We start from the raw sequence: 23,262 nt of genomic DNA, 5'->3' as shown, positions 1-23,262 counted from the left end.
CTTTAAACAACTACTTTTTAGAATTAAAACTATTGGGGTAACATTGGTTAATAAAATGAAATAGATTTCAAGTGTACAATTCAATAATGCATCATATGTATATTATATCATGTGTTCTAAACAACTCACTTTTTAAACTTAGCATTATCTTAACAAAGGCTTTATATAGTAGTTATTTTTTTTTCTAAATTACATTAAAATAAAATAAGTATTAAATTAAAAATGTTTGTTTAATACCTAAGATCATCATGCATATCACCGGCATATACATACCATGCTTTTGGGGACCTCTGAGGAATTTGGGGTCTATAATTTTCTAGGATGCCTATTTTAAGAGGAGTTTTTATTTTTTGTTCTCAGAGGTTTTATTATCTTGTATTATAAATGAAATAAATAAGTCCTTGTGTTATAAATGAAAAGCAGAATAATTTTTTGGTATTTATTGTGCTGCATGAGAAACTCTATTCTTTAGCTTATTATTTTGCATAATTATCTGGTTACAGGAGTTGACAGGTCCTGAAACTATTAGTAAGTAGTCAACTTGTTGCAGATACAAATGTAATATCCTCTCTTAGGTCCCTATGGTTTATAATTTGTTAGCAAAATGGAGCTAAGGGCTCTCTTTGTTATGCTTTTTCTCTTTGTCTGCCCTCAGAATTTGTCAGGAGCATGGGGAATATTACAAATATTTTGCAAGGATTGGAGAAATAAAATTGCACTCAAGTATACATAGCACCATAAAAACAAAGTAAAGAATAGTGACAAGGGAGGTAAGAAGTCAGAAAGCATGCATCTTGGATAAGGGAAATGGCTAAAGGAGTAGGTTACATACATAGGAAAATGGGAAGGGAACTCTGATTCCAAATGTGCCAAATAATGGAAGGAGTCAAACAGAATGGTGAGATCAAAGCATGAAAGTCAAATAGGATAGTGTAATACAGATATAACATCTATATAGTAATTTACATCAAACCTTAGTGGCGTAAAACAACAACATGCATTTATTATCTCATATTTCCTGTAGGTAAGGAATCAGGAGTGGCTCAGCTAGGTGGTTTAGTTTCAGAGGGGTCTCATGAGGTTAAGACGTCAGCTGGTGCTACAGTCATCTGAAGGGTTGACTGGGGCTGGAGGTCCCTCTCCACTCCACACTATGGAGGTTTCACATAAGTGATATACATACTGGGTGTTAGCAAAAGGCCTCGGTTTGTCTCCTCTTAGGTTTTTCCAAAGGCCTACTTGAGCGGCCTCATGACATGGCAGCTAGCTCCCCTCAAAGTTGACAAACCAAGAGATCAAGGTGAAACTGCAGTGCTTTTTATGACCTAACATTGGAAAACACATATCACTTCCATCACATTCTGTTCATTAGAACCAAGTCACCAAGTCTAGCTCAAGTTCAAAAGTAGAGAAATTAGCCTTCACCTTGCCAAGGGAGACACTTCATTAGCCTCCACCTTGCCAAGGGAGACACTTCATTAGCCTCCTCAGCTTATCAGTACTCTGAGCTTCACCTCCCTATACCACAGTAAGGAAATTTGTCCCTGGGCAGAGAGCTAGATGGTCATGGAACTCACTTTATGTGCATCCTCTCAGGGATCAGTGTCTTGTATTGCTGTTTTCCAATTTCTGAAAATAGTTGCTCCACAGGTTTTTTTTTTTTTAACTTCAATTTTATAGTTGTTTACAACAGGCAGACTACTTTGTTCTAGTTGATATATCAGACAATAATAATTTTTCTGATGAAGAAGGGTGAGTTTTATTTTTACTAATGATTCTTCAGTTTTCCACAGGATTTAGTTTACCTTTGCCTATGTAGTAGCCATTTTAAATGTTTGAAGATTCGAAATAAAAGTTATAATATGGCAGATGTCTGTTAAGCTTAGTATTGTATTCCATCACATTTGCTATTAAATGTTACTTGCAGTTTGTTTCTATTTTTTCTACAACCTCAACAAGATCTTTGGAAAATAGCATTTAATAGAAATTACATTTAAATGCAAAATACATTATTCTTTCCATAAACTTCAAATCACTTTATTAGCATTGCTATTGCTTTGACTAGGCATTTTAACTCAATTGCCTAGAAATTCTGTTTGGAGAAAAACTTATCTGACTCTGGCTTTTTTCTGGATCTATGCTATGCCTAAGCTGCTATTATATGTACATTTATACCCATGTTCTCTGTTATTTTTCTTTAGGATTCCAGACACTTGAATTTTCTGACATCAGAACAAGCTCTGGCTGATTTTGCAGAGTTAATCACACATTTGAGAAAGACAATACCAGGAGCTAAAAATCAACCCGTCATTGCCCTTGGGGGCTCTTATGGTGGCATGCTTGCAGCCTGGTTCAGGATGAAATTTCCTCATATGGTGGCTGGGTAAATGCATTTATGTTGGACATGTGTACGTCTTAATGATTGTCAAGGCATACTGAGAGATTTCTTTTAGGAAAACATGCTTCGTTCCATTATACTGAGAGTTCTAGTTTCTTTCTCATTAACAGTTGTTATTTTTCTCACTATTTTTGTTCAATATCAGTTTTAATTTTAAAACTTGAATTCAATGAGTTACTTTTTAAAAATTTTTTTCTCCTTCTTTGTTTTTCTTACCATTTAGAGCTCTTGCAGCCTCTGCCCCGATCTGGCAGTTTGATAATATAGTACCCTGTGGTGTATTTATGGAAATTGTAACTACAGATTATAGGAAAAGTGGCCCAAATTGTTCAGAGTGCATCCGCAGATCCTGGGATGCCATTAATCGAATCGCAGAGAATGGTAAGCTTTAATTAAGAGAATGAGATTATGGGTTTTTTTACATTTCACTTGTTAAGTTCAACATTTCCTACTCTTTCAGTATAAAATTAAAGTATAACGTGCATATTTAAACATAACATACAGAAAAGTACACAAATCGAAATATACAGCTTAATGTATTTTCATGTAGTGAGTATGTAGTATAATCAGCATCTAGATCAAGAAATTCCTTCAGAAGTCTTCTTATGCCCTTTCCAGTCACTGCCTCTTCATTTCCCAGGCTAATCATTATTCTGACTTCTGGAACTGTAGATTAATTTTGCTTGACCTTGAATTTTTTAGTAATTGGAATGGCAATGGTATGTATTTTTTGTGTCCGCTGTCTTTCACTCAATATTATGCTTGTCAGATACATCCATTTGTTTTATTTAGTTATGGCTTATGCATTCTCATTGCTCCATAGTGTTCCATTTGTTTGTTTGTTTGTTTATTTCAATAATATCTTTAAAACAGGAAATAATTCAGAATACTAATTCTGGTAAGCTCCATGAGATTATCCAGTTGCTGTAAAAATATCTTATTGAATGTTGAAAAAGTATTCTTGGAGAAGTAGTATAGAAGATTGAATTTTTTTTAAAATGCCAAGTGAAGAATAAATGATCTGTAAAGTCTTATGTTTAGCAGTGCTTTTTAGATTTCAACATTGTGTTCTATCCTTAGGTACTGGCTTGCCTTGGCTTTCTGAAACCCTTCACTTATGCACCCCGTTAAAACATACTCAGGATATTCAGAATTTGAAAGACTGGATCTCTGAAACCTGGATAAATCTGGCAGTGGTGGACTACCCTTATGAGTCTAACTTTTTACAGCCTTTGCCTGCTTGGCCAGTCAAGGTAAGAGGAAAATGTCCTCTCATCACTTCTAATAGTTTTCATTTGTGTGTGCGTGCGCATTCTCTGACATTCAGCATCTTGGTCAAAGCTGTCTTCTTCCTTAGTCTCTACATCTTGCTCTGCAGAATGGGATAATTATACTAACATTCTCAATAAGGTTGTACTGAGAATCAGATAAAAAAAAAATAATGGATGTGAAAACACTCTGGAAAGTGTAAAGACACATTATACTATAAAATTTAAGGTTCTTTTCCTACCAGAACTCTTTATGTATTCTTTTTAAAGCATTCCTTTGTAAAGAACATTCCTCTTAGTTTTAAAAACAAAGGCTGGCCAACATGATGGTTATTAAATTTAGAGAATATAACTGACTCTGCAGCAAGAATGAGTGCTGGAAATGTTAATAGAATTGGTGATACGAGAGCCAGGTTTCAAAAGCACTTTTAATTTAATTGTCCCTTTGAACTACTAAATGCACACCTTGCTTAAAACTTTGAAACCCAAGTGGAACAAGGTTATTTGCTATTAGAAATATTTTTCTTTACCTAAAAAAGTAGAATGACCAGTGAGTGTCTTACACATAGCAGGCTAGAGGTCAATGTGTATTGAATTAAATTGAATACAAAGTCCCTCAGAGTAAGAAAACCTGGATCAAAATAATGAGAAAAAAAAAATTAAATCTGAACCAATTAATTTCCATATGTGTTTATATACTAATAATGCTTTATCTTTGTATATTATTTACGAAGCACTTTCATATACACTATCCCATTTAATCCCCACAAAAATGCTGTGGAAAAAAGAGGTATGATCTTGGTTTTGTGGAGAGGAAATTTAAGTTCGGCTAAGAGGTAGGGGATGTGGGATTTGAACTTGAGACTACCACTGTTCAGAGCTTATGATTTACCACATTGCACTGGGTTAGGAGAAGACTTAAAGGTTTGGGTGGATCACTGGCCATAGTATGACAACTATCAGAGTTAACTCTGTATACAAAGTGAGAATTACATTTGCATCTTTATGCCCACTGGAAGAACAAATGAATTGTCAAGTGATAAAAACACATGGAGAATTTCCTTGTTATTTAGAATAGGGGTTGGCAAACTTTATAAAGGACTATAGTAAATGTTTTAGGTTTTGCAGGCTGTATGGTTTCTATGACAGTTACTGAACTCTGCAGGTGTAGCAAGAAAGTTGGACATAGACAATATATAAATGAATGAGGATGACTAGGTTAAAATAGCACTTTATTTAAAACAGGCAGTGGGCTGGATTTAGCCTGGGGGCTATAGTTTGCCAATCCTGATTTAGAAAAAAAGCCAGAAGAATACAGCTTTTTAGTATTTGTTTAAAGTGTAGAACAGCCTCACTTTGGTTTTCACCTCATCTCTTTAATGTTTCCTTGGAGATATTTCACTTTTGAGTCTTAAATGTAAGTAAATATTTCACCTTTTCTCCTAATCATTCAAAGTGAGTGAGTATATCTCAAATGTTTTGTTATCTGTTTTCGATTTAGCACAATTCTTTCATTTATGTGTATATACATTATAAAAGTTTATTTTTAAGGCAAGATAACTTTGTCTTTGCCCCATAATCACTTATTATTTCTTTTATCCAGGACTAGTTGTCGTCATTTTCTTCAGTTATTTCTTACCAACTTTATCCCTTCCTTTTGACATGTTAAGAAATTCTCGATTGCCTGTAATGTATTTATGATTCTGTTTCCTGTCTGTACCCCACCAAAAGTAATCTCCCTTTGGCTCTTGCTTGAGAAACTTCCACTGCCTACATTTGTCTTCAGTTTCAGCCTATCTGATTTGAGAATTTTTCCACTACTTGTCTCCCTCACAAACTTTCAGCCTCAGATCACTTTCTTTCACTGTTCATTCTATTTCTCCTTTCTTGACCCCCTCTCTGTTCTCCCAACCCACTAATCCCTGGAACACTACCCAGTTGGGGACCGTTCTTTCACTTGGGTAGTTCCATTTAATCAGGGCTCCTCCTCCCTCTGATACACTTCCTCCTTTTTAAAGGGCTGACAAACAGTCGTTCTTTTCTGAGTCTGTAACTCAGGCTTAGGATGGTGAGATAATATGTAACAGCTGGGTTATGGAAAAAAAGCAGGTGATTTCCAATTTTGTCTGTACCTTGTACAGTTCTGAAGGATCCATACATAGGCAGTGACTAAATGCCATTTTCTGTTTCAACTCAAGTATCATTCTTTTGTCTTTGAGCTTTGCACACTCAGACTCCATTTGCTTTTGTTTACTGTTAACAGAAGCTGCAACATTCATGCAGAAATAATCATGTACTTGGCTGATAGAACACAAGGAAGAAGAGAAAAGGGAAATAGAAAACTCCTCTGTCATTTGACTGCTCTGTCAGCATAACTACTAGGTCTCTTCTTAGCTTAAAGAGCATTTTAAAAGGATACAGAGTTTATTTTGGAAATTTTTTTTTTTTAGCTGATAACTCACCAAATCTTTTAGCTTAGACTTCTGAGCATGCAGATAGATACTGTGAAATAATAAGACATAAAATGGAAAATCTCTTCCGTTTGTCTTGGTATTTGATAATGTATGCGACCTCTCTGGGTGGTTTAAGCGGTTTAGGTGCATTCTATGAAAAGGGAGCTTTTAATGACAAAACTAATGTGATTATCTGAGTGAGTGTGAGAGGGGTATTGAAGCCTTAGAGAATGAAATCTGTTAGAAAAGCTGAATGTATCTGCTTAATCCTTTCTCTAATGTGGATGGACCATACTCTCTGAGAGGAGATTGGTCTTTTTTTTTTTTAAACCTATCTTCTTTCCTTCCTCTTTTAAAAAATTTTCTTTGCCCTCTTTTTCTTGCTTTTATTCAAATGCTTATCCTCATAGATGGGGGGACACCTAAATTAAGCTTTTAAGCAAATTGCTATCTTTACTTTCTCTGGTGTTCATGGGCTCAAAGGGTAGAATCTAAATATTTCGGTGCAGAGCTGATTAGTTTGGTAGTAAGTTTGGAATGTTCTACTATCTCCATGATTTCTATACTCTTTAAAACTAGAAATATTAAAATGGTCTTCTAATGTTCTTTTTAAGTTTTTTGTGGATGTTCACCTTTGCTCTGGGAAGTAGAAAGTAAATTGTTTGTCCATTTTGTATGATTCTTGAGCATCACATTATTGTTTTATTGTTTTTACTATAGCATAATGAAACAGTTTTATGATTTTATATTGCTACAGGTTCCCTTCTAAGTTTTTATCAAAAACAAATAATCATAAAAATATAAGGACAATCTAAGAATTAAGCATGAGATTACAGATTTATTTAGGCACTGTTTCTGTTATTTGTATCTTACACTGTAACATCAGAGTTGAGTATGTGCAGTGTAGTGGTTACAAATGGAAGCTTCATAGTGAGTCTATTTGAATCTGCCTTTGTCACTTCCTGGCTGTGTGGCTTTGGACAAGTTTATTAACCACTCTCTGTTTTAGTTTCCTCATTTGCAAAATGGGGATAATAGTACTTTTAATGCTTGTTAGGATCATTATGAGGATTTAATAGGACTTGGTATATAGTGAGCTAAATTGATACTAGTTATATAATAATAACAATAGCTGTTATTGTTATATAATATCAGGGAGACAGATTGTTATACCAGGACTTTTTGACCAAGATCCGAGTTCAGAACCTATATTCATAGTTTTAAGTTATATATCTGTAGTAATTCAAAGAGAGATAGTCATATATATTTTTATTAAAGATCTGTAGTATACACAAAACATATGTAAATTGTTAATTTGAACCCTATGAAATTGCCATGTTTATAAGTCAAACACATTCAACTATTGGCACATTGGGTTCAACCTTATATAATACTTCATAGCTCAAAATATTTGAGCTTGTTTATTCCTCTGTGAAATGGGAAAGGTCATTTATATATTTCTCCCTGGGTCATTGTAATGAAAATACCTGACCTCAAGAAACATTCAATAGTTGTACTAGCAACTTCAGCCCCAGCTGCCCCTAAAATAGTGAATTTATATCATAAGTAGGAGTGCATTGCCTTATGTAGAAATTGTTTAGAAGATAGTGTTTGTTAGTATCCACAAAATAAATAGAAAATATAGTACAGGGATTACCTCCATGTTGAGTATTTTGGATGGAAGTGGTTGGCAGGGACTCTTTCCTTGTCATCTGATTAAATCATAGCCTATAGGTAAACAATCAACAGATTGCCCTCATCAGGTGGGTAGTATCTGAAAATTATCAAGTTTAAGCTGAAGTATTATATAAGGTTGAACCCAATGTGCCAATAGTTGAATGTGTTTGACTTATAAACATGGCAATTTCATAGGGTTCAAATTAACAATTTACATATGTTTTGTGTATACTACAGATCTTTAATAAAAATATATATGACTATCTCTCTTTGAATTACTACAGTCTTTGAATAAGTATAGAAGTATGAGAATAGTGCTGAGGTTTTAACAGTATGATTTCAGTATTTTTTGGAAAACTTCATTCACTCTTTGCTACCAAAATTGTTAAGGAAATGCATAGAGATATGTAGAGATTGTGTTTTTATGCTAGAGGATGATGCTTGAACTCACAAAATCTTTGAGTTACTAAGGAACTTTAGAATCACCTAAAATTAAAATATTTCCTTAGTTAATTTGCAAAAAAAAAATTAGTGATATTTTTCTGGCCTATCTAGTGGATAGGTAGAATTAATAATTGGTACTTCCTTTCTATAAGGCATTTGACAGGATGTTGCAACAGCTTTAAAAATGTTTACTTCCTCCGAACCAATAATTCCTCTAAGAATTTATTTCAAGAAAACAATTAGGGATATATGTAAAGATATAGCCCCAAGGTTGTTTATTTTAGCCTTATTTATAATGAAAGATTGAGAGTGATAACAAATGACAAATTGTAGGGTTTCTTCAACTATTTCTCAATTTCCTATCTTGATTGCTACCCTCTGGATTTTCTCATGTTGGTCAGTGTCCTTCTTAAAGTGTGGTATTCAGAACTGGACCCAGTATTCCAGGATTGCCCTTAATCTGGACATGGAATTTCTATAATCAGAGGCCAAGTTTCTGACCATGATCTTCTCTTTGTATAACTGGGGCTGCCGAAACCCAAGTATTATCAACTAGTTCTGGTCCCCAGCCATGCTTGTGTCTTCTAAAGAGTGACAGTAACTGCCCATTGCAGGGATGGCTATTCATGGGGACTCCTTTTCTTTGCCCGACAGAGGCCCAGTGTTCTAGCTCTGAGAGGGGATCTGATGCCAGCATGTGAGTCACACTCATTTGCTACTGTTCTTTTCCAAAGTTTTAGATCATTTGTTGCTGCACTTCACCCCCTTTTCCCCCTGCCCAGCTTGCACTGTCACCCTGCCTCATCTACCATGCTGTGCTTGAACATAATGCTCTTCTCTGCATTCCATGTGTCTATCTGTAGTTTTGTGCTGCATTTTGAAAGAGATGAATTCACTGTTGGTGTCTGCATTCAAGAAAGAATGCTGATTAACTCTTGGTAATAGATAGTTTAATAAATTCTGTGATTGGTTCTTGATCTCCATACTTTCTTGGGTATTTCCGATTGGCATATTTCTTAGGAACATTTTCTGAGAAAAGCGCTATATAATTAGGTATTTTTTGACTTAACATGAATAATTGAGAATTGTTAGAATAGTAAAACACCGTTTTGCCTTTTTTTCTTCAACCTGCATTTCCTTATTTCTTTAGGCTTGATAGGTTTGGAAAGCTCTCAGCTTAGTTCAATTCTCTTTCTTTATGTATATTTTAAACCCTCGTGTATAACATCACGGTTCCTTTTTTAAGGTATAGGGTGTCCCATTATTTAGACATCTTAATTTCTGACTTTTGTCACATTCAACATTTCTAAAAACTTACTGGGATTAATGCATACTCCATCACCCTTTTGGAAAGTCACATCGTCCTTGAGCTTGTTAAAGGCTGTGAGAAATCCTACAGTCAAGAAAACTGTTCACATTAGCTAAAACATTTTCTAAAATTGAAACATTTTTTCACAGAGTACATTTAACATTCCATAGAAATTTTGTTGGGCTGATACATTTGAGGAGAGGCATGGATTTTTGTTTGTTTGTTTGTTTTCTATAATTCATTTCCTCTGTCTTTTCACGTTTCCCTTTTTTTCAGGAAAGGATTGCTGGAAGCTGGTCCTAGGCCAAACTGTGATGAGAGGCTGGGTTTGCTTGTAGCCACTTACCCTCCTTTCTCAGTATCCTCCTTTCTTGACTGGGCGTATAACCCCAACCCAGGCCTTGTTGCTCCTGATGCCCAGAATCTCTCTCTGAAGTGAGGTTACTGGACTCTTTCCTCCCTGGCTCTTTCTTCTCTGAATTCATTTCCTTATTGCTTTTTTTTTGTCAGAACTTCCCTGTGTATATATTTTTTCTGTACGAAGTGAGAAAGGATCAGATCACTGAATTGATGTGAAGGTGTTAATAGAGGATGGAAACTTAATGTGTTTTCCTTGCGATTGGGGCTATTTACAATTTTACAAGAGGATACTACCTAAGCTGTGTAGCATAATGGATAAGATGTATATTTTATAACCAAAACGACCTAGGATTGAATCTAGCCCTGGATTACTAGCTGGATGACCTAGAATAAAGTGATTTGACCTAAGAATCAATTTCTTCATGTAAAATAGTGGACAGTAATATATCTAATAGGACTGTTTGAGGATTAAATGATGTAATGGTTGTAAAGCTAGTGCTCAATAATCAGTAGCTATGGTTGTTGTTATTCAGCTATGATTCCTTGTCTGTGATTTTCCTCCATCATTTTATTGTGAAAAATTTTCAGCACTGAAAAGTTGAAATAATTGGACAGTGAACACCTGTAAACCTACCACCTAAATTCTATAATTTTTTGCTGTATTTGATTTATCACATATATGTATTCACCTATCTTTCAGTCTATCCTTGATTCCATCTTATTATTAAATGCACTTCAAAGTAAGTTGCTGACATCAATACACTTACTAAATACTTCAGCTTTAACATTATTAACTAGACTTTAGTATTTGTTTATGATTTTTTTGAGGTGCAATTTACATACAGTAAAATATACAAATTGTAAGTGTTCTGTTTGTTGTGTAACCCAGACCTCTATGATAATATGGAATATTTCCATACTCCGGAATGTTCCCCATGATTTTGTCTAGTCAAGACCCTGCCTTCACTCCCAACTCCGAGTATCACGTGTGACTTTTAGAACTAGAATTTCAGGCACTGACTATACTCTAGTGATAGGAGTATTTGAGAGCTGGGGAACTGCCTGATCTGCTTATCATACCACAGATGTTCAAGCTTGGTATAATTTTTCCATAAGAAATTTTATAAATTTTGTGCTATAAAAATGTAGTCATTCATCCAGTAAACATTTAATTGCCAGATAATTTTGCTAAAGTTATCTAATGAGGTGAAGGAGACATACTGGAATCAAATGAATACTGTACTCTGATATAAATAGACACAGGGCATAGTGGAGGCATAAAGAAGGGAGTGATTGGGTTTTCTCGATTTGAGGGCATAGGCAACAATGGCCTCAAAGAGGAGGTGATACTTGAGCTGAGTATTGTGGAAGACGAGTTGATATTTGCCAGGCATTAGTGGAGTGAGAGAGTAGAAAAGGCATTTCTGGGTGAGCAAAGGCGAAGAGGAAGGAAAGAGCTTGGTGTGCTGGAAATGGTTTTGGTAGGCTGGAGCAAAGGCTGTAGGAGGTGAGGTGAGGTGAGGTGGGTAGATGGAGAGGACTTTGTATGCTATGCAGATGGCTTTGGTTTATTTCTATAGCATATTTTAAAAGATTCGTTCATTTTTGAAGGAGATTATACTCAAAAGGTAGAAATTGTCAAGAAATATAGTTAAATGCTTAAGATTATTTTATGATCAAATCAAAGTCATATGTCTTCTTTGTTTTATTACACTACAATTTTATATCTTTATTCTGACTCTTTTCCCTTTTATCTCTAAAATGACAGGTAGTGTGCCAGTATTTGAAAGATCCCAGTGTATCTGATCCACAGTTGCTGCAGAATATTTTCCAAGCTCTGAACATATATTATAATTATACAGGCCAGGCGAGATGTCTGAATATGTCAGAGACATCAACTAGCAGTCTGGGATCCCTGGGTTGGAGCTATCAAGTAAGTGTGTATAATTTCCCCTCTTTTCACTGATATGATTGTGCTGTAACAGAGACTTCGCAAGATTTTGTTACCTAACTTGGATCTTAATCTGGGCTCTGTTACCTTATACGCTAAGAGCATGGAAAAATTTCTTCATTCATTCAGTCAGTCATTCATTCATGTATTTAATAATCACCACATACATTCTGAATACTTATCGTGTGTCAAGTACCATTCTAGGCTCCAAAGATACAAAGATAAATAAGACTTGATCTTACTGTCAAACGTAGCTTGTTGAAAAAGAAAGTTAACTAAAATAATATTACATTCGATCTTGATAAATCCTATAAATGCATCATTTTATGGACATATAGAAGGGGAGTCTAACTTAATTCTGTTTGAGCCTCCATTTCTTCATTTGAACAATGAGGAGACTACTACTACTACTACTACTACTACTACTACTACTACTGCTGCTGCTACTACTTTCCCTCCAGAGTTGTTTTGAGGATTAAGTATGACAATAGATGTGAAAGAAAGCAGTTCACAAAGAACGAATATATATCCCTAATTTCTGTGACTTCTCAACTGAGTTTTTTCAAGAATAATGAGAGGTGGTATGGCATAGAGGTAAAGAGCAGGGGCTCTGAAGCCAGACTGCTTGAATTTAAACTGCTTACTAGCTGTATGACCTTGGAAAATTTATTTAACCTCTTTGTGCCTCATTTTTTCACTAGATTCTTCTGTTTTGCTTTCCCAGGCCTGCACAGAAATGGTCATGCCCTTTTGTACAAATGGTATCGATGACATGTTTGAACCTCACTCATGGGACTTGGAAGAATTTTCTGATTATTGTTTTAGACAGTGGGGTGTGAGACCAAGGCCCTCCTGGATCACTACACTGTATGGAGGCAAAAACATCAGTTCCCATACAAACATCATTTTCAGGTGAGTTTTTGCTGGTTCAAAAAAAAACTTTGGTTGATGGAAACATTTGTAGAATAGCTGAGAAAATAGAACCAGGAAAATGCTGGATGATAAAACAATCTAGACTACAACAGTGGTATCCATCAGGTTTTCCTACTCCTTGAAAGACAGAATGCTGAAAAGAGATATAATTTTACACTCTATTACAATGTGCCCAAAGTCTTAAAAAGAACATAGCAACAAGATTAAAATATTTTTTTAAAAAGCTCCTCAGCACAAAATGAAGCATCATCTGTTGTTCTCAATTCGTCTTACTGTTGTTCCTGTTGTTATTAATGGTAATAAAAAAAATTCAGTATTTATTCAACAAACTCATTTGAAGTACCCAGGCTGTACTGTTCTAGGCACTTAAATTACTTAAAATTGAATCCTTACAACAACCCTGTGAAATAGTTTTTATCGTCTCTTCTTTACTGAGGAAGAAAGTGAAGGTCACTGTTTTCAGTCACTTGCCAAAGTTCATCCAGCTTTGTTTTAGTTACTAAGTGAAAAGCCAGATTTTAGCCTTGGCCTGTTTGATTACAAAACTTGTGTTTGTCCCTCTGCATTACACTGCTCCTATAGTGACATATTTGGTATTGGTTCACATCAGAGTTAATTGAGTAGCTTTTATGTGTATATGATTGTGATTTTAAAATTTCCATGTTTTGTCTTGTATATTCAGTTGTCAGCTATTAACAATAGCAACTAGTTAATCAAAAAATTTCCCCAAAACTATATGGAAAGAATAAAGAGATATCCATACATACCTCTTAACCTGGAGCTATTGTTTAAATTGTAAATGTCATTGTTTTACAAGCTCTTCTACATAAGCGTCAAATTTGGCCTTTGTGATATGCTCAATAGGTTTTAGGAGTGAGGAGTGTTGTTTGAACTGAATGATCACTGTCTGGGTTTAGGCCTATAGCACTGTCTACTTTGCAGTCTTTCTTATTGGGTTCATGCTGTTTTCTCACCCAGCAGGGTACCTACCCAAAATAAAAGGTGAAACACTTTAATGGAAAATTTAAAGATTCTTTTTGTTCAGTTTCCTTAAATTGTGTTCCTTGTTCTCAATAAGATTCTTCAAAACTATACCCTTCAGCTCAGTTTTATAAAAGTGACAGTTGAACAAATAAATCTATTTAGGGCTTTAAAGGAAACGTGCCAAATTTGAAATCAGGGAAACGTGGAAGGACTGAGAGGGCTGAAAAAAGCTTAAATACAAGCCATGGTCTCCAGGCTCACCTTTGTTCCTCAGAGGAGGAAATACTTTGTCAATTTCTTATTTTTTCTTTAGGAGCTTATCCTCATGTAGTATTTTTATGGATTTCTCTAACACGCTGACACTTTAAGCTCATCCTTCCTACCTTTGACCTTATAAAGTTGCAGTTCAAATTGAATTAGAAAGTGGAGTCTTTAAATCCTAATATGAAAGTTTTAACATATGAGTTTTGATAAAATACATTGTCTTTTTTTATTGGGTCCAACCATTACAGATAAGTATTTTAGTTATCCATTTATCCTCTTATATTATTTTCCTCTGGCCATCAAAATAACAATCATCATCATTGTCATTACTGGGAGGGGTACATATTTTGTGAGAAAAATTGAGGAATAGAACTGAAACCCATAGATGGAAATTACAGCTTAGTGTTAAAAACTTTTAGTTCAGTATAAGAACTTTCTAACAGAGCTGTGCAAAGGTAGTATGAGCTCTTAAATAAAATTACTTAAGCTCTTTGATCCTCAGTTTTCTCTTCTGTAAAATGAGAATAATTTACCACTCACCCTATAAAGTTGTTATGATGCTTAAAAGAGTTAACCCAATTAAGTACTTGTCCTAGAACTGGCAAATATACATGCTTAAAAAATATTTGTTGAATAAATGAATGGAAGTATACTCTCTATTTTGTGTTGAAGCCACAGAGAACTGTTTATTTGTCCCTGAATGTCCTTTCTCTCTTTTTTGCCTTTTCTTAAGACTCAGGCATCCTCCAAGAAACTTTCTCTGACTCCTCCAGAGAGTTAGGTTCCCCCATCCCATTAGCTTCCCTAGGGCCTGTGGCTGTCACTGGCACTGACTGGAAATTGCTTGCGTTTCTGTCTGCTCCATAGATTGTTAACTTCTTAATGATGAGACTGTGTTAATCATCTCTGTGGCTTTAGCACCTGCTGTAATGACTGGCACATAATGGATGGCTAATAAATGAGTGTGTCGATAAGGATGATGAATGAAATACAAAGCTCAGGAAGGCTTTAGAGGCAGGTGAAGTTTAAAGGCAGGATTATGTGAAGATGTTAGTTATTTTTCTGCAGTGGCAAGTCTACTTTTAAAAAGATATCTTTTTCCGTATGCTGCTAGGTGTGAAAAATCCAATGTAAAAAATTTTAAGTTATTTAGAAATTCAAAATTCTCCTGCTTTTCCGAAGAAAGCACATTTCCAAAGTAAAGGAGTGGCCTCAGGTGTCTCTGTTTTATATACTTTGGTGACTACCAGCTAGAAAACATTTCTGGCTGATGAGTAAGAAAATGTCTAAGAACCATGTGAAAATATCTTTATGTTCATGCTTCTCTCCTTCGGTTGCCTCACACAAATCCAAGTGTGACTGCTTTTCTGATTGGAAAATTCAGTCTGTAATTGTTGGATTTGAGATTTGCCAGTTAAGAGCTTGGGCTTTGAAGTCATGGAGACCTGGGTGCTGTTCTGCTTCTTCACCAAGTTAGCTGCATGGCCTCAGGCAGATTGCCAGTTTATATAAGTTAGAAATAATGACTGTCCAACAGTTATTTCAGGAAGTAGATAGACTATTATGGAAGTGAGCACTGTGAAGGCAGAGATTTTGTCTGTTCACTGCTGAATCCCCTGTGCCCAGTCAGTGCCTGGCATGTAGTGGGCACTTAGTAAACATTTGTTGAATGAATGAGGACTTAATAAATGGTAGCTATTAATAGTTCCATTTCAGCAGTTTTTTGTTTTTGTTTTTGTTTTTGTTTTTTAATTCCACAGTGGTTTTGTTGGAATGATTATTTTTTTTTCCTCAACCCCAGTTTTGGGGTAAGAAATTATCTTACCGTAAATGGTCATTCTCAGTTATTTAAATATAACTCCAAAAGGGAATTCCTGAGAAGCTGGTTAGTTTAACATCATTGCCAGCAATTAAGTGAGGCTCACTGTTGGGATTTTTATCCAGGCATCTAGATACTTTCATGAAAGCCCTTATTATGGCTTTTTGCTTGTTTGTTTGTTTGTTTGTAAATTTCCTAGTGACTGGTTTAGCTTTCACATGTCTAGGACCAAGAAATTCAAGTCCATGTGCATCTTAGGTCTCTCAGCAACTCCAAACACTGTTGCTAAGTCACTAGGCTGATTCAGATGACCTTTTAAATCAAATGCAGTTTGCTTATTATGTGGCTGTTAGGATGGCTTTTTTGTTTTGCAAATAATGGTGAGTTTCCTATCTGGGTAGGTCCTGTCAAATTGGAATAATGATAAAGGCTATCTGTTTACCTAAGAGAATCTAACCCCTTGTATAGTTTACTTTAAAAATTTATCTGGTAGTTGAAAACTAAGGATTATAATTTGTATTGTGAGTTTTCTCTTTTGTTTTTAATAAAACCAAAAAAGTACATTATTTTTTCAAGAATAATGTTAAGTTGTAACCGATTTTTTTTAAAGAAAAATGTGAGACTCTGGTGGGAATTTAAACTTGTGTTTCAAATATACATATATTTAATGTACCTAAATGTATATTTTCTCATTTAATTTGTACATTTGCCTAGAAAAAATGATTACATTAGTTTTCTGACCTCATTTTTATGAGAAATGCTTTCACATCCCTTTTCATGATTCATTTACTTCTCAGAAGTATTAACATGTTTAAAGAATATGATAGTTATAAATATTTTATAGTTTATACCTTACTTCTACATATATTATGTAACTCGGACTTCACAATATATTTGTGAGAGAGGGGCATTATCTTTAAAAATTTTGAGGAGATAGTAAATGTGGGAATTGAGGGTCAGAGAGGTCAGGTGACTTACCCAAAGTCACGTGGCTAGTAAGGGTATAAAACTTAGATCTGCTTAGTTCTTGTCACTATTATACACATTTGAAGTCAGTTTCTATATATTTAAATTAATCATTTATATCAACTCCTCATGTAAAAAGTACTGAAGCGATTTACATGTTCTTAAACTTGTGTACATGTATTTAATAGATCTCTTTTAGGTAAAGCATCTGATATAAGGCCAAAGACAACTAGATATTTACATTCTTTTTTTCACTCATTCAGTAAATATTTATGTGGCTCCTACCATGTGCCAGGTACTGAAGTTATGGTAATAAACAAAACAGACAAAAATCCCTGCCCTTGGGGAGTTCTAGTTTGAGAGAACATAATAAACAAGATAACACCTATAAAGACATTAGGAGATAAGTGCTAAGGAAAAAAACAGGGCTATGAAATATTGGATGGAGGCAGGGTTTGAAATTTTAGATGAGAGTGACTAAGGAAGACCAAAGGGTCTTTTGGAAAATGATCTGGAGGAAGGAGCTAGCTAGCCATGAGTTTGGTGGGGTAAGAAAACCCCAAACAAAGGAGAAAGCAAGAAGGGCTTTGAGAGGTAAATGTCCCAAGCATATTCTCCAGGTCCACTAAGGAGGTCAGTGTGGTTGAAGTAGAGTTAATGAGGGAGAGAGTAGAAGAGTTGAAATCAGAGAGGCAGCAGAGGGTCCAGACCATGCAGAGACTTGTAGGACGTAGTAAGGACTTTGGTTTATACTCTGAATGAAGTGGGGAAACTTGGAGTGTTTTGATTCAGATTTTAATAGAATCAGAGTGCTGCTTTATCTATAGCAGGGGGACAAGAATAGAAGCAAGATCAGTAAAAGGGTATTCAGGCTAGTGATAATGGTGACTTAGACCAGAGTAGTGGCAATGGATGTGGTGAGCAGTGTTCAAATTCTGGATATATTTCTATATATGGCTGACAGGATTTGTTGACAGATTGTGTGAGACAGAGAAGATTGAAGAGTGACACCAGACTTTTTGGCCTGAGCAACTAGGATTAGGTAGCCATTAACAGAGATTGGGAAGATATAGGGGAGGGGCAGATTGGCAGTTGGGGAGAATCAAGTATTCTCTTTTGGACCAGGTAAGTTTGAGAAGTTTTGTAAAAATGTAAAAGTAGACTGTTGAATTTTGGTTCTGAAGTTTAAAGGGAAGGTCCTGGCTATAGACATTATTTGATAGTCATCTGTATAGATTAAACTCATAGATGAAGTTTTTTAACCCATTTTCTATTTGCTCTGAGAATACTCGCCAGCAGCACTTGCGGCTGCAGCATTTACCCCGAGATAACTCACGGATTACAGTCCTAACCTTATCCCCAAAGTTTGCCACACAGTCTCTCTCTTTTATTACTATTTTCACATCACTCTAGTATATTAATAGTCTTTGGAAATAAATGACATCATTCTTTTTATAGCATTCTGGTTTTAGTAGTGGTATTTCCATTTACAAAATATAGTAATTCTCAATCGCTAAAAATGTCAAATCCTAGAAAACGTAGCATTCCTAACATGTGATGTTAACATTGTTCTTGAACAGTTAGTTGTTAGCCGAAGATTCATTTGATGAATCCGATTTATGTATACATTTCTGTACATTAAGGTTAGAGAGAAGTTCTGTTTAGAAATAACTCCAAGAACAGTTTTTATATTTTATTTCCACATTGAAGACCAGTCAGATTTGCTTCAGCCTCAAAGGGTATGTTTATGTAAAAGTAACACTGCAGGGATCTGCATTTAATTTCTAAACAGGAAATGGGTTAATGATTATGCAAATTATGTAAATAATTTCATATATCTGATAATGTGACCTTGAAGATTTGTTGTTTCAAGCTTTGTAACAATGTCAGTGAAATGGAATGTGCATTAACAAATGTAAGAACACATAAAAATGCTCTGTAAGTGATTTCAAGATATATATAAAGGTATACCAAGAGGTGCCATACAAAGAGAAAGTTATCTAATACCTGTCATAGGCCAAGTATTTGATATTTGAGACCAGATATTTCAGTCCCTATTTTATCCTCAGGAATCTAAGCTTCCATGAACTTAGGAAGAGACAGACCTGGGACAGGAACCCAGGTGTGTCTGTCTGATCCCAAAGCTCATGCTCTTCTTACTCTGCACCACACAAGTCAAGAGGGTATGTGCTGTTGGTTTCCAAAAGCAATCTTATGTCCACGAAACGCAATGTGTAAAATTGAGCATTGGACTAGCGTTATAAGACCTGAGTTTGTATCTCAGATTTGGCATTCTAGCTGAATGATTTGAGCAACCCTTAAGAATTGTAATTTAACTTACCTCACGGGGTTGTTGCAGTGGTCAAATATGCAAGACTTTGTAAACTCTTAACCAGCTTATGCATGTGTGGAGTTAATAATACCAGAGAACAATTTGATTTGTAATAGCATCAAGAATAAAATACTCAGGAATTAGGTTAACAAAAGAAGTATAAGACATATACATTGAAAACTACAAAACATTATTGGAAGAAATTAAAGATTTGAATAAATGGAAAGACATCTCATGTACTTGTGGAAGGGGTGATATTGTTAAGATGTCAGTACTCCATAAATCATTATACAGATTCAGTGCAATCTTTGTCAAAATCCTAGCTGGCTTTTTTATAGAAATTGACAAGCTTATCTTAAAATTTATATAAAAATGGTAGCTGATAGATGGTCATGGGGATGAGGAGCATGGCGTAGGGAATGCAGTTAGCATTAATGTAATAGCTAGGTGGAGAGCCGGAGGAGAGAAAGAGCAATTAGGGGGATCATTTTGTAAACTGTACAAATGTCTAATCAATGTACTGTATACTTAAAACTAATAATAAAATAAACTTTAAAAATTTTATATAAAAATGCAAGGGACTCAGAATAACCAAAACTGTCTTGAAAAGGAAGAACATATTTGAAGAACTCATACTTCCTGGTTTTGAACTCATACTTCCTGGTTTCAAACTTGTTATAAAGCTACCGTGATCAATACAGTGTGATACTGACATAAAGGTAGGTATATAGATCAGTGGAAGAGAATTGACAGTTCAGAAGTCAACTTTTATATGTTTGGTCAATTGATTTTCAGACAATTCATTGGGGGAAAGAATAGTTCCGCCCCCCCTCCCCCAAGAAATAATGCTGGGGAAAACTGGATAATCACATGCAAAAAATGACATTAGATTCCTATTTCATACCATACAAAAAATTAATTCAAAATGGATCAAATGATTTAATTGATAACTCAACTTAAAAATAGGCAAGGATCTTAATAAATATGTTTTCAAAGAAGATATATAGATGTCCAATCAGTACATGAAAAAATGCTCAATACCATCGGTCACTTGGGAAATGCAAATCAAAACCACAGTAAAATTCATTTGACACCCACACAGAATGGCTATAAATCAGAGGATGGGAAAGATGGGTGGAAAAGGTGAAAGGAGATGTCAATAATATTGTGATGAGTTTGCACAGTGAGAAATGATTGCTAGAATTAATGGGGTTATCATTATAAGGTATAAATTATTGAATCACTATATAGAAATGTACACCTGAAACTAATATAACTAATATAATATACCAACTATACTTAAATTAAAAAAAAAAGATGTAAAAATTTAATAAGGGTTGATAAGGATATAGAGAAATTAGAACCTTCATATTTTGCTAGAGGGAAATGTGAAATGGTGCAGCCACTTTGTAAAACAGTTTGGTATATACCCAAGAGAAATGAGAACATTCATTCATGCAAAAACTTGTACATGAATGTTATAGGAGCAATATTCATAATGGCCAGAAAATTGAAACAACACAAATATACATCTAATGAATGAATAAATAAAACATAGCATATTCATACAATATAGAATATTATTTGGCAATAATATAGAATATTATTTGGCAATAAAAAGGAGCAATATACTGTTATGTTACACTATGGATTAAACCTGAAAACATTATGCTAAAAGTGAAAGAAGCCAATCATAAAAGACCCCTATTGTATGATTTCATTTATATGATATGTCCAGAAAAGGCAAATCTGTGGTTGAGATAAAAAGTAGTTTGAACCACTTCAGCACATCTGAAATGTGCTGAAGTGGTTGCTTGTGGCTGAGAGTGAGCGAGGTTGGGGTAGGGAAATGGGAATTACGGACTGCCAGTGAGTATGGGTTTCTTTTGGGGATGATGAAAATGTTCTAAAATTGTGGTGATGGTTGTAAAACTCTGAATATACTAAAAACCATTGAACTGTACATTTTAAATGAGTAGAATTTGTAGTAGGTGAATTATCACAACAAAGCTATTAAATATTGTTAGGGATACTGTCTGTGGTTCTATTGAATTTTTACTTAGCTAAACTAAATAACCTGTGTCAAAGACTGATCCTGTGTACATCATTCTGAAATGTCTTGTGTGAACCAGCCAAGTCCAATAACCTAATAACATTTCCATAACTTTCAAGCTAATCTAAAATGGAGACTTTGAGTAATGACCAAAGTTTGAATTTTCAAATATAGGAAATTTTCTTTATCACTTTGATAGTTGGGTCCTAGGAAAGAAAAAAACTGGCATTGAGGGACTCCTGTGTGCCTGACACTTGTGCTTATTAAATACATCTGCATGTACCAGCTGGTTTAACCTTTACAACAACCTTATGAGGTAGGCCCGGTTATCTCTGTTTTACAGATGAAGAAAGTCACATGGCCTTTGAGTAATGAGGCTAGGATTAGAATTTAGGCTTCTAGATTCCAAGTCCCAGTACAGTCTGGGCTGATTCGTAGTGTACAATTTTCATTCCTCTCTGGTTCTATTTCTTGCACTTGGTTGGAAAAATGTTGTAAAACTCCAATCAGAAGCTCCTTTCTATATGACAGATTAGATCCTCAGATCAAATCCCCAAGATTATAATTTTAGCTGTCATGCATAATATAAGTTTTCTTCTATCTTATCTGGGTATAGATATGAAACACTAACAATCTTATTTTTTCTTCTTTCTCTCACGTAGCAATGGTGACCTAGACCCCTGGTCAGGAGGTGGAGTAACCAAGGACATCACAGACACCTTGGTTGCCATCACTATCCCAGAGGGGGCCCATCATCTAGATCTCCGAGCCAACAATGCCTTTGATCCCACGACTGTGGTATTAGCCCGCTCTATGGAAGTTAGATACATGAAGCAGTGGATCAAAGATTTCTATGCCAATCTAAGAAAGAAGTACTGAGCAACTTTGGATCATTTTCACTTTCTTCTTTTATATTCATTTCACCTACATTCCCATTTACTTTGGTTTTCTACATGTAATTACTTTGCCTTGTTTATCATTTGTCATTTTTGGTGGGGCAAAGGTTGAGATAGAAGAGAGGGTGATGGTGGTGACAGCAGCCATCCCGCACCCCAGGTCCTCGTCATCTTTATGCCACTTCCAAGAAGAATCTCTTCGTGACTGCTTTCCTGCACCATCAGTGGGCCTCATAACTGGAGCAGAGTTCCTGACTGCCTTTTGCAAAAGGGAGAGTCAGTCCCTTTGTTTCTCTGCAGGCAGAGATTTCTCTTGGTTTTGAGATTGAAGTCTCTTTGGCCCATTTGTCATTTCTCCACCCATGCCCTCCCAAAAGAAAAACAAAGATAGATAAAAATGATGTAATTGCAGCTGGTAGGAAGGATGTCCGATGCCAATCCAGGAAATAGGAGCCATTTCTTTTCTACTTGATTTAATGATTTTGAACCGTGCTGTAAATAAAGAATAAGGCTGGACCTTATACCTGTGTGTTGCTTCTGAGGCTCACTCCAGCTGTTGAGAATGCTATGTGCACTGGGCTTGGCTGTTTTTGGAAAGTCCTTTTATTTATTCCACTTGGCAGCTTTTCTTAGTTCTGGGATATTTGCCACTGTGGTACTGCCAGTAAGAAATCTGGCCTTTTTCTGCTCTATTTCTCTTTGTTTCTAAGGTCAGTTTTGTAGTAATTTGGTTACATTTTGCCAGTTTAGGAAAATGACTATTTTGTTTTTCCTTTGACATCAGAGCAAGCTTTTATATACTGTGGTCACTACTGATAGTTTAGTAAGAAGCCTTTAAATTGATGAAGTTGACTATTCAGAAGGTAGAATATAGTTATAGTCAGCATTTTTTTTTTTTTAATTTTATTTTCTGGTGGTCGTTGCTACTGTCCTTTAAGCCAGAAGTGTCAGGACACTAAGAGGCAGGTGCACAAGAACTTTTCTGTGTGGCTTCCGAAAGACAAGCTGACTAATTCATGCGGGCAGCATATTTGACATTAATAAATGGCTGAGCCATTCCTATTTCCAAAGGGTTGGCTTCTTTCAAGCAGTTCTTACACTGAAACCTTTCTTCAGAAGAGCTTTTCTAGGATAACAAATAGAGTTGGATCAAAA

The 23,262-nt window shown here is 35.3% G+C and overlaps 1 protein-coding gene across 7 annotated transcripts in view; it reads left to right on the top strand.

Annotated features, from left to right (window-relative positions):
- Nucleotides 1-22,628, top strand: part of PRCP (prolylcarboxypeptidase) — a 55,612-nt gene extending 32,984 nt beyond the window's left edge. For all 7 annotated transcript variants that reach the window (XM_039848168.1, XM_039848165.1, XM_039848164.1 and 4 more), the window contains exons 5-10: nt 2,202-2,383; nt 2,622-2,779; nt 3,479-3,651; nt 11,678-11,842; nt 12,585-12,772; nt 21,874-22,628. In XM_039848168.1, the coding sequence (XP_039704102.1) occupies nt 2,202-2,383; nt 2,622-2,779; nt 3,479-3,651; nt 11,678-11,842; nt 12,585-12,772; nt 21,874-22,090 (1,083 nt within the window). In that variant the 3' untranslated portion in view covers nt 22,091-22,628. The remainder of the gene's footprint in view (nt 1-2,201; nt 2,384-2,621; nt 2,780-3,478; nt 3,652-11,677; nt 11,843-12,584; nt 12,773-21,873) is intronic.
- The last annotated feature ends 634 nt before the right edge of the window (nt 22,629-23,262 follow it).

The sequence above is a fragment of the Pteropus medius genome, unplaced genomic scaffold (genome assembly GCF_902729225.1).
Source record: "Pteropus medius unplaced genomic scaffold, Ma_sr-lr_union100, whole genome shotgun sequence".
NCBI lineage: Eukaryota > Metazoa > Chordata > Mammalia > Chiroptera > Pteropodidae > Pteropus > Pteropus medius.
Note: the sequence above shows the minus strand (reverse complement) of the source record. Positions and strands in the feature narration are given on the sequence as shown.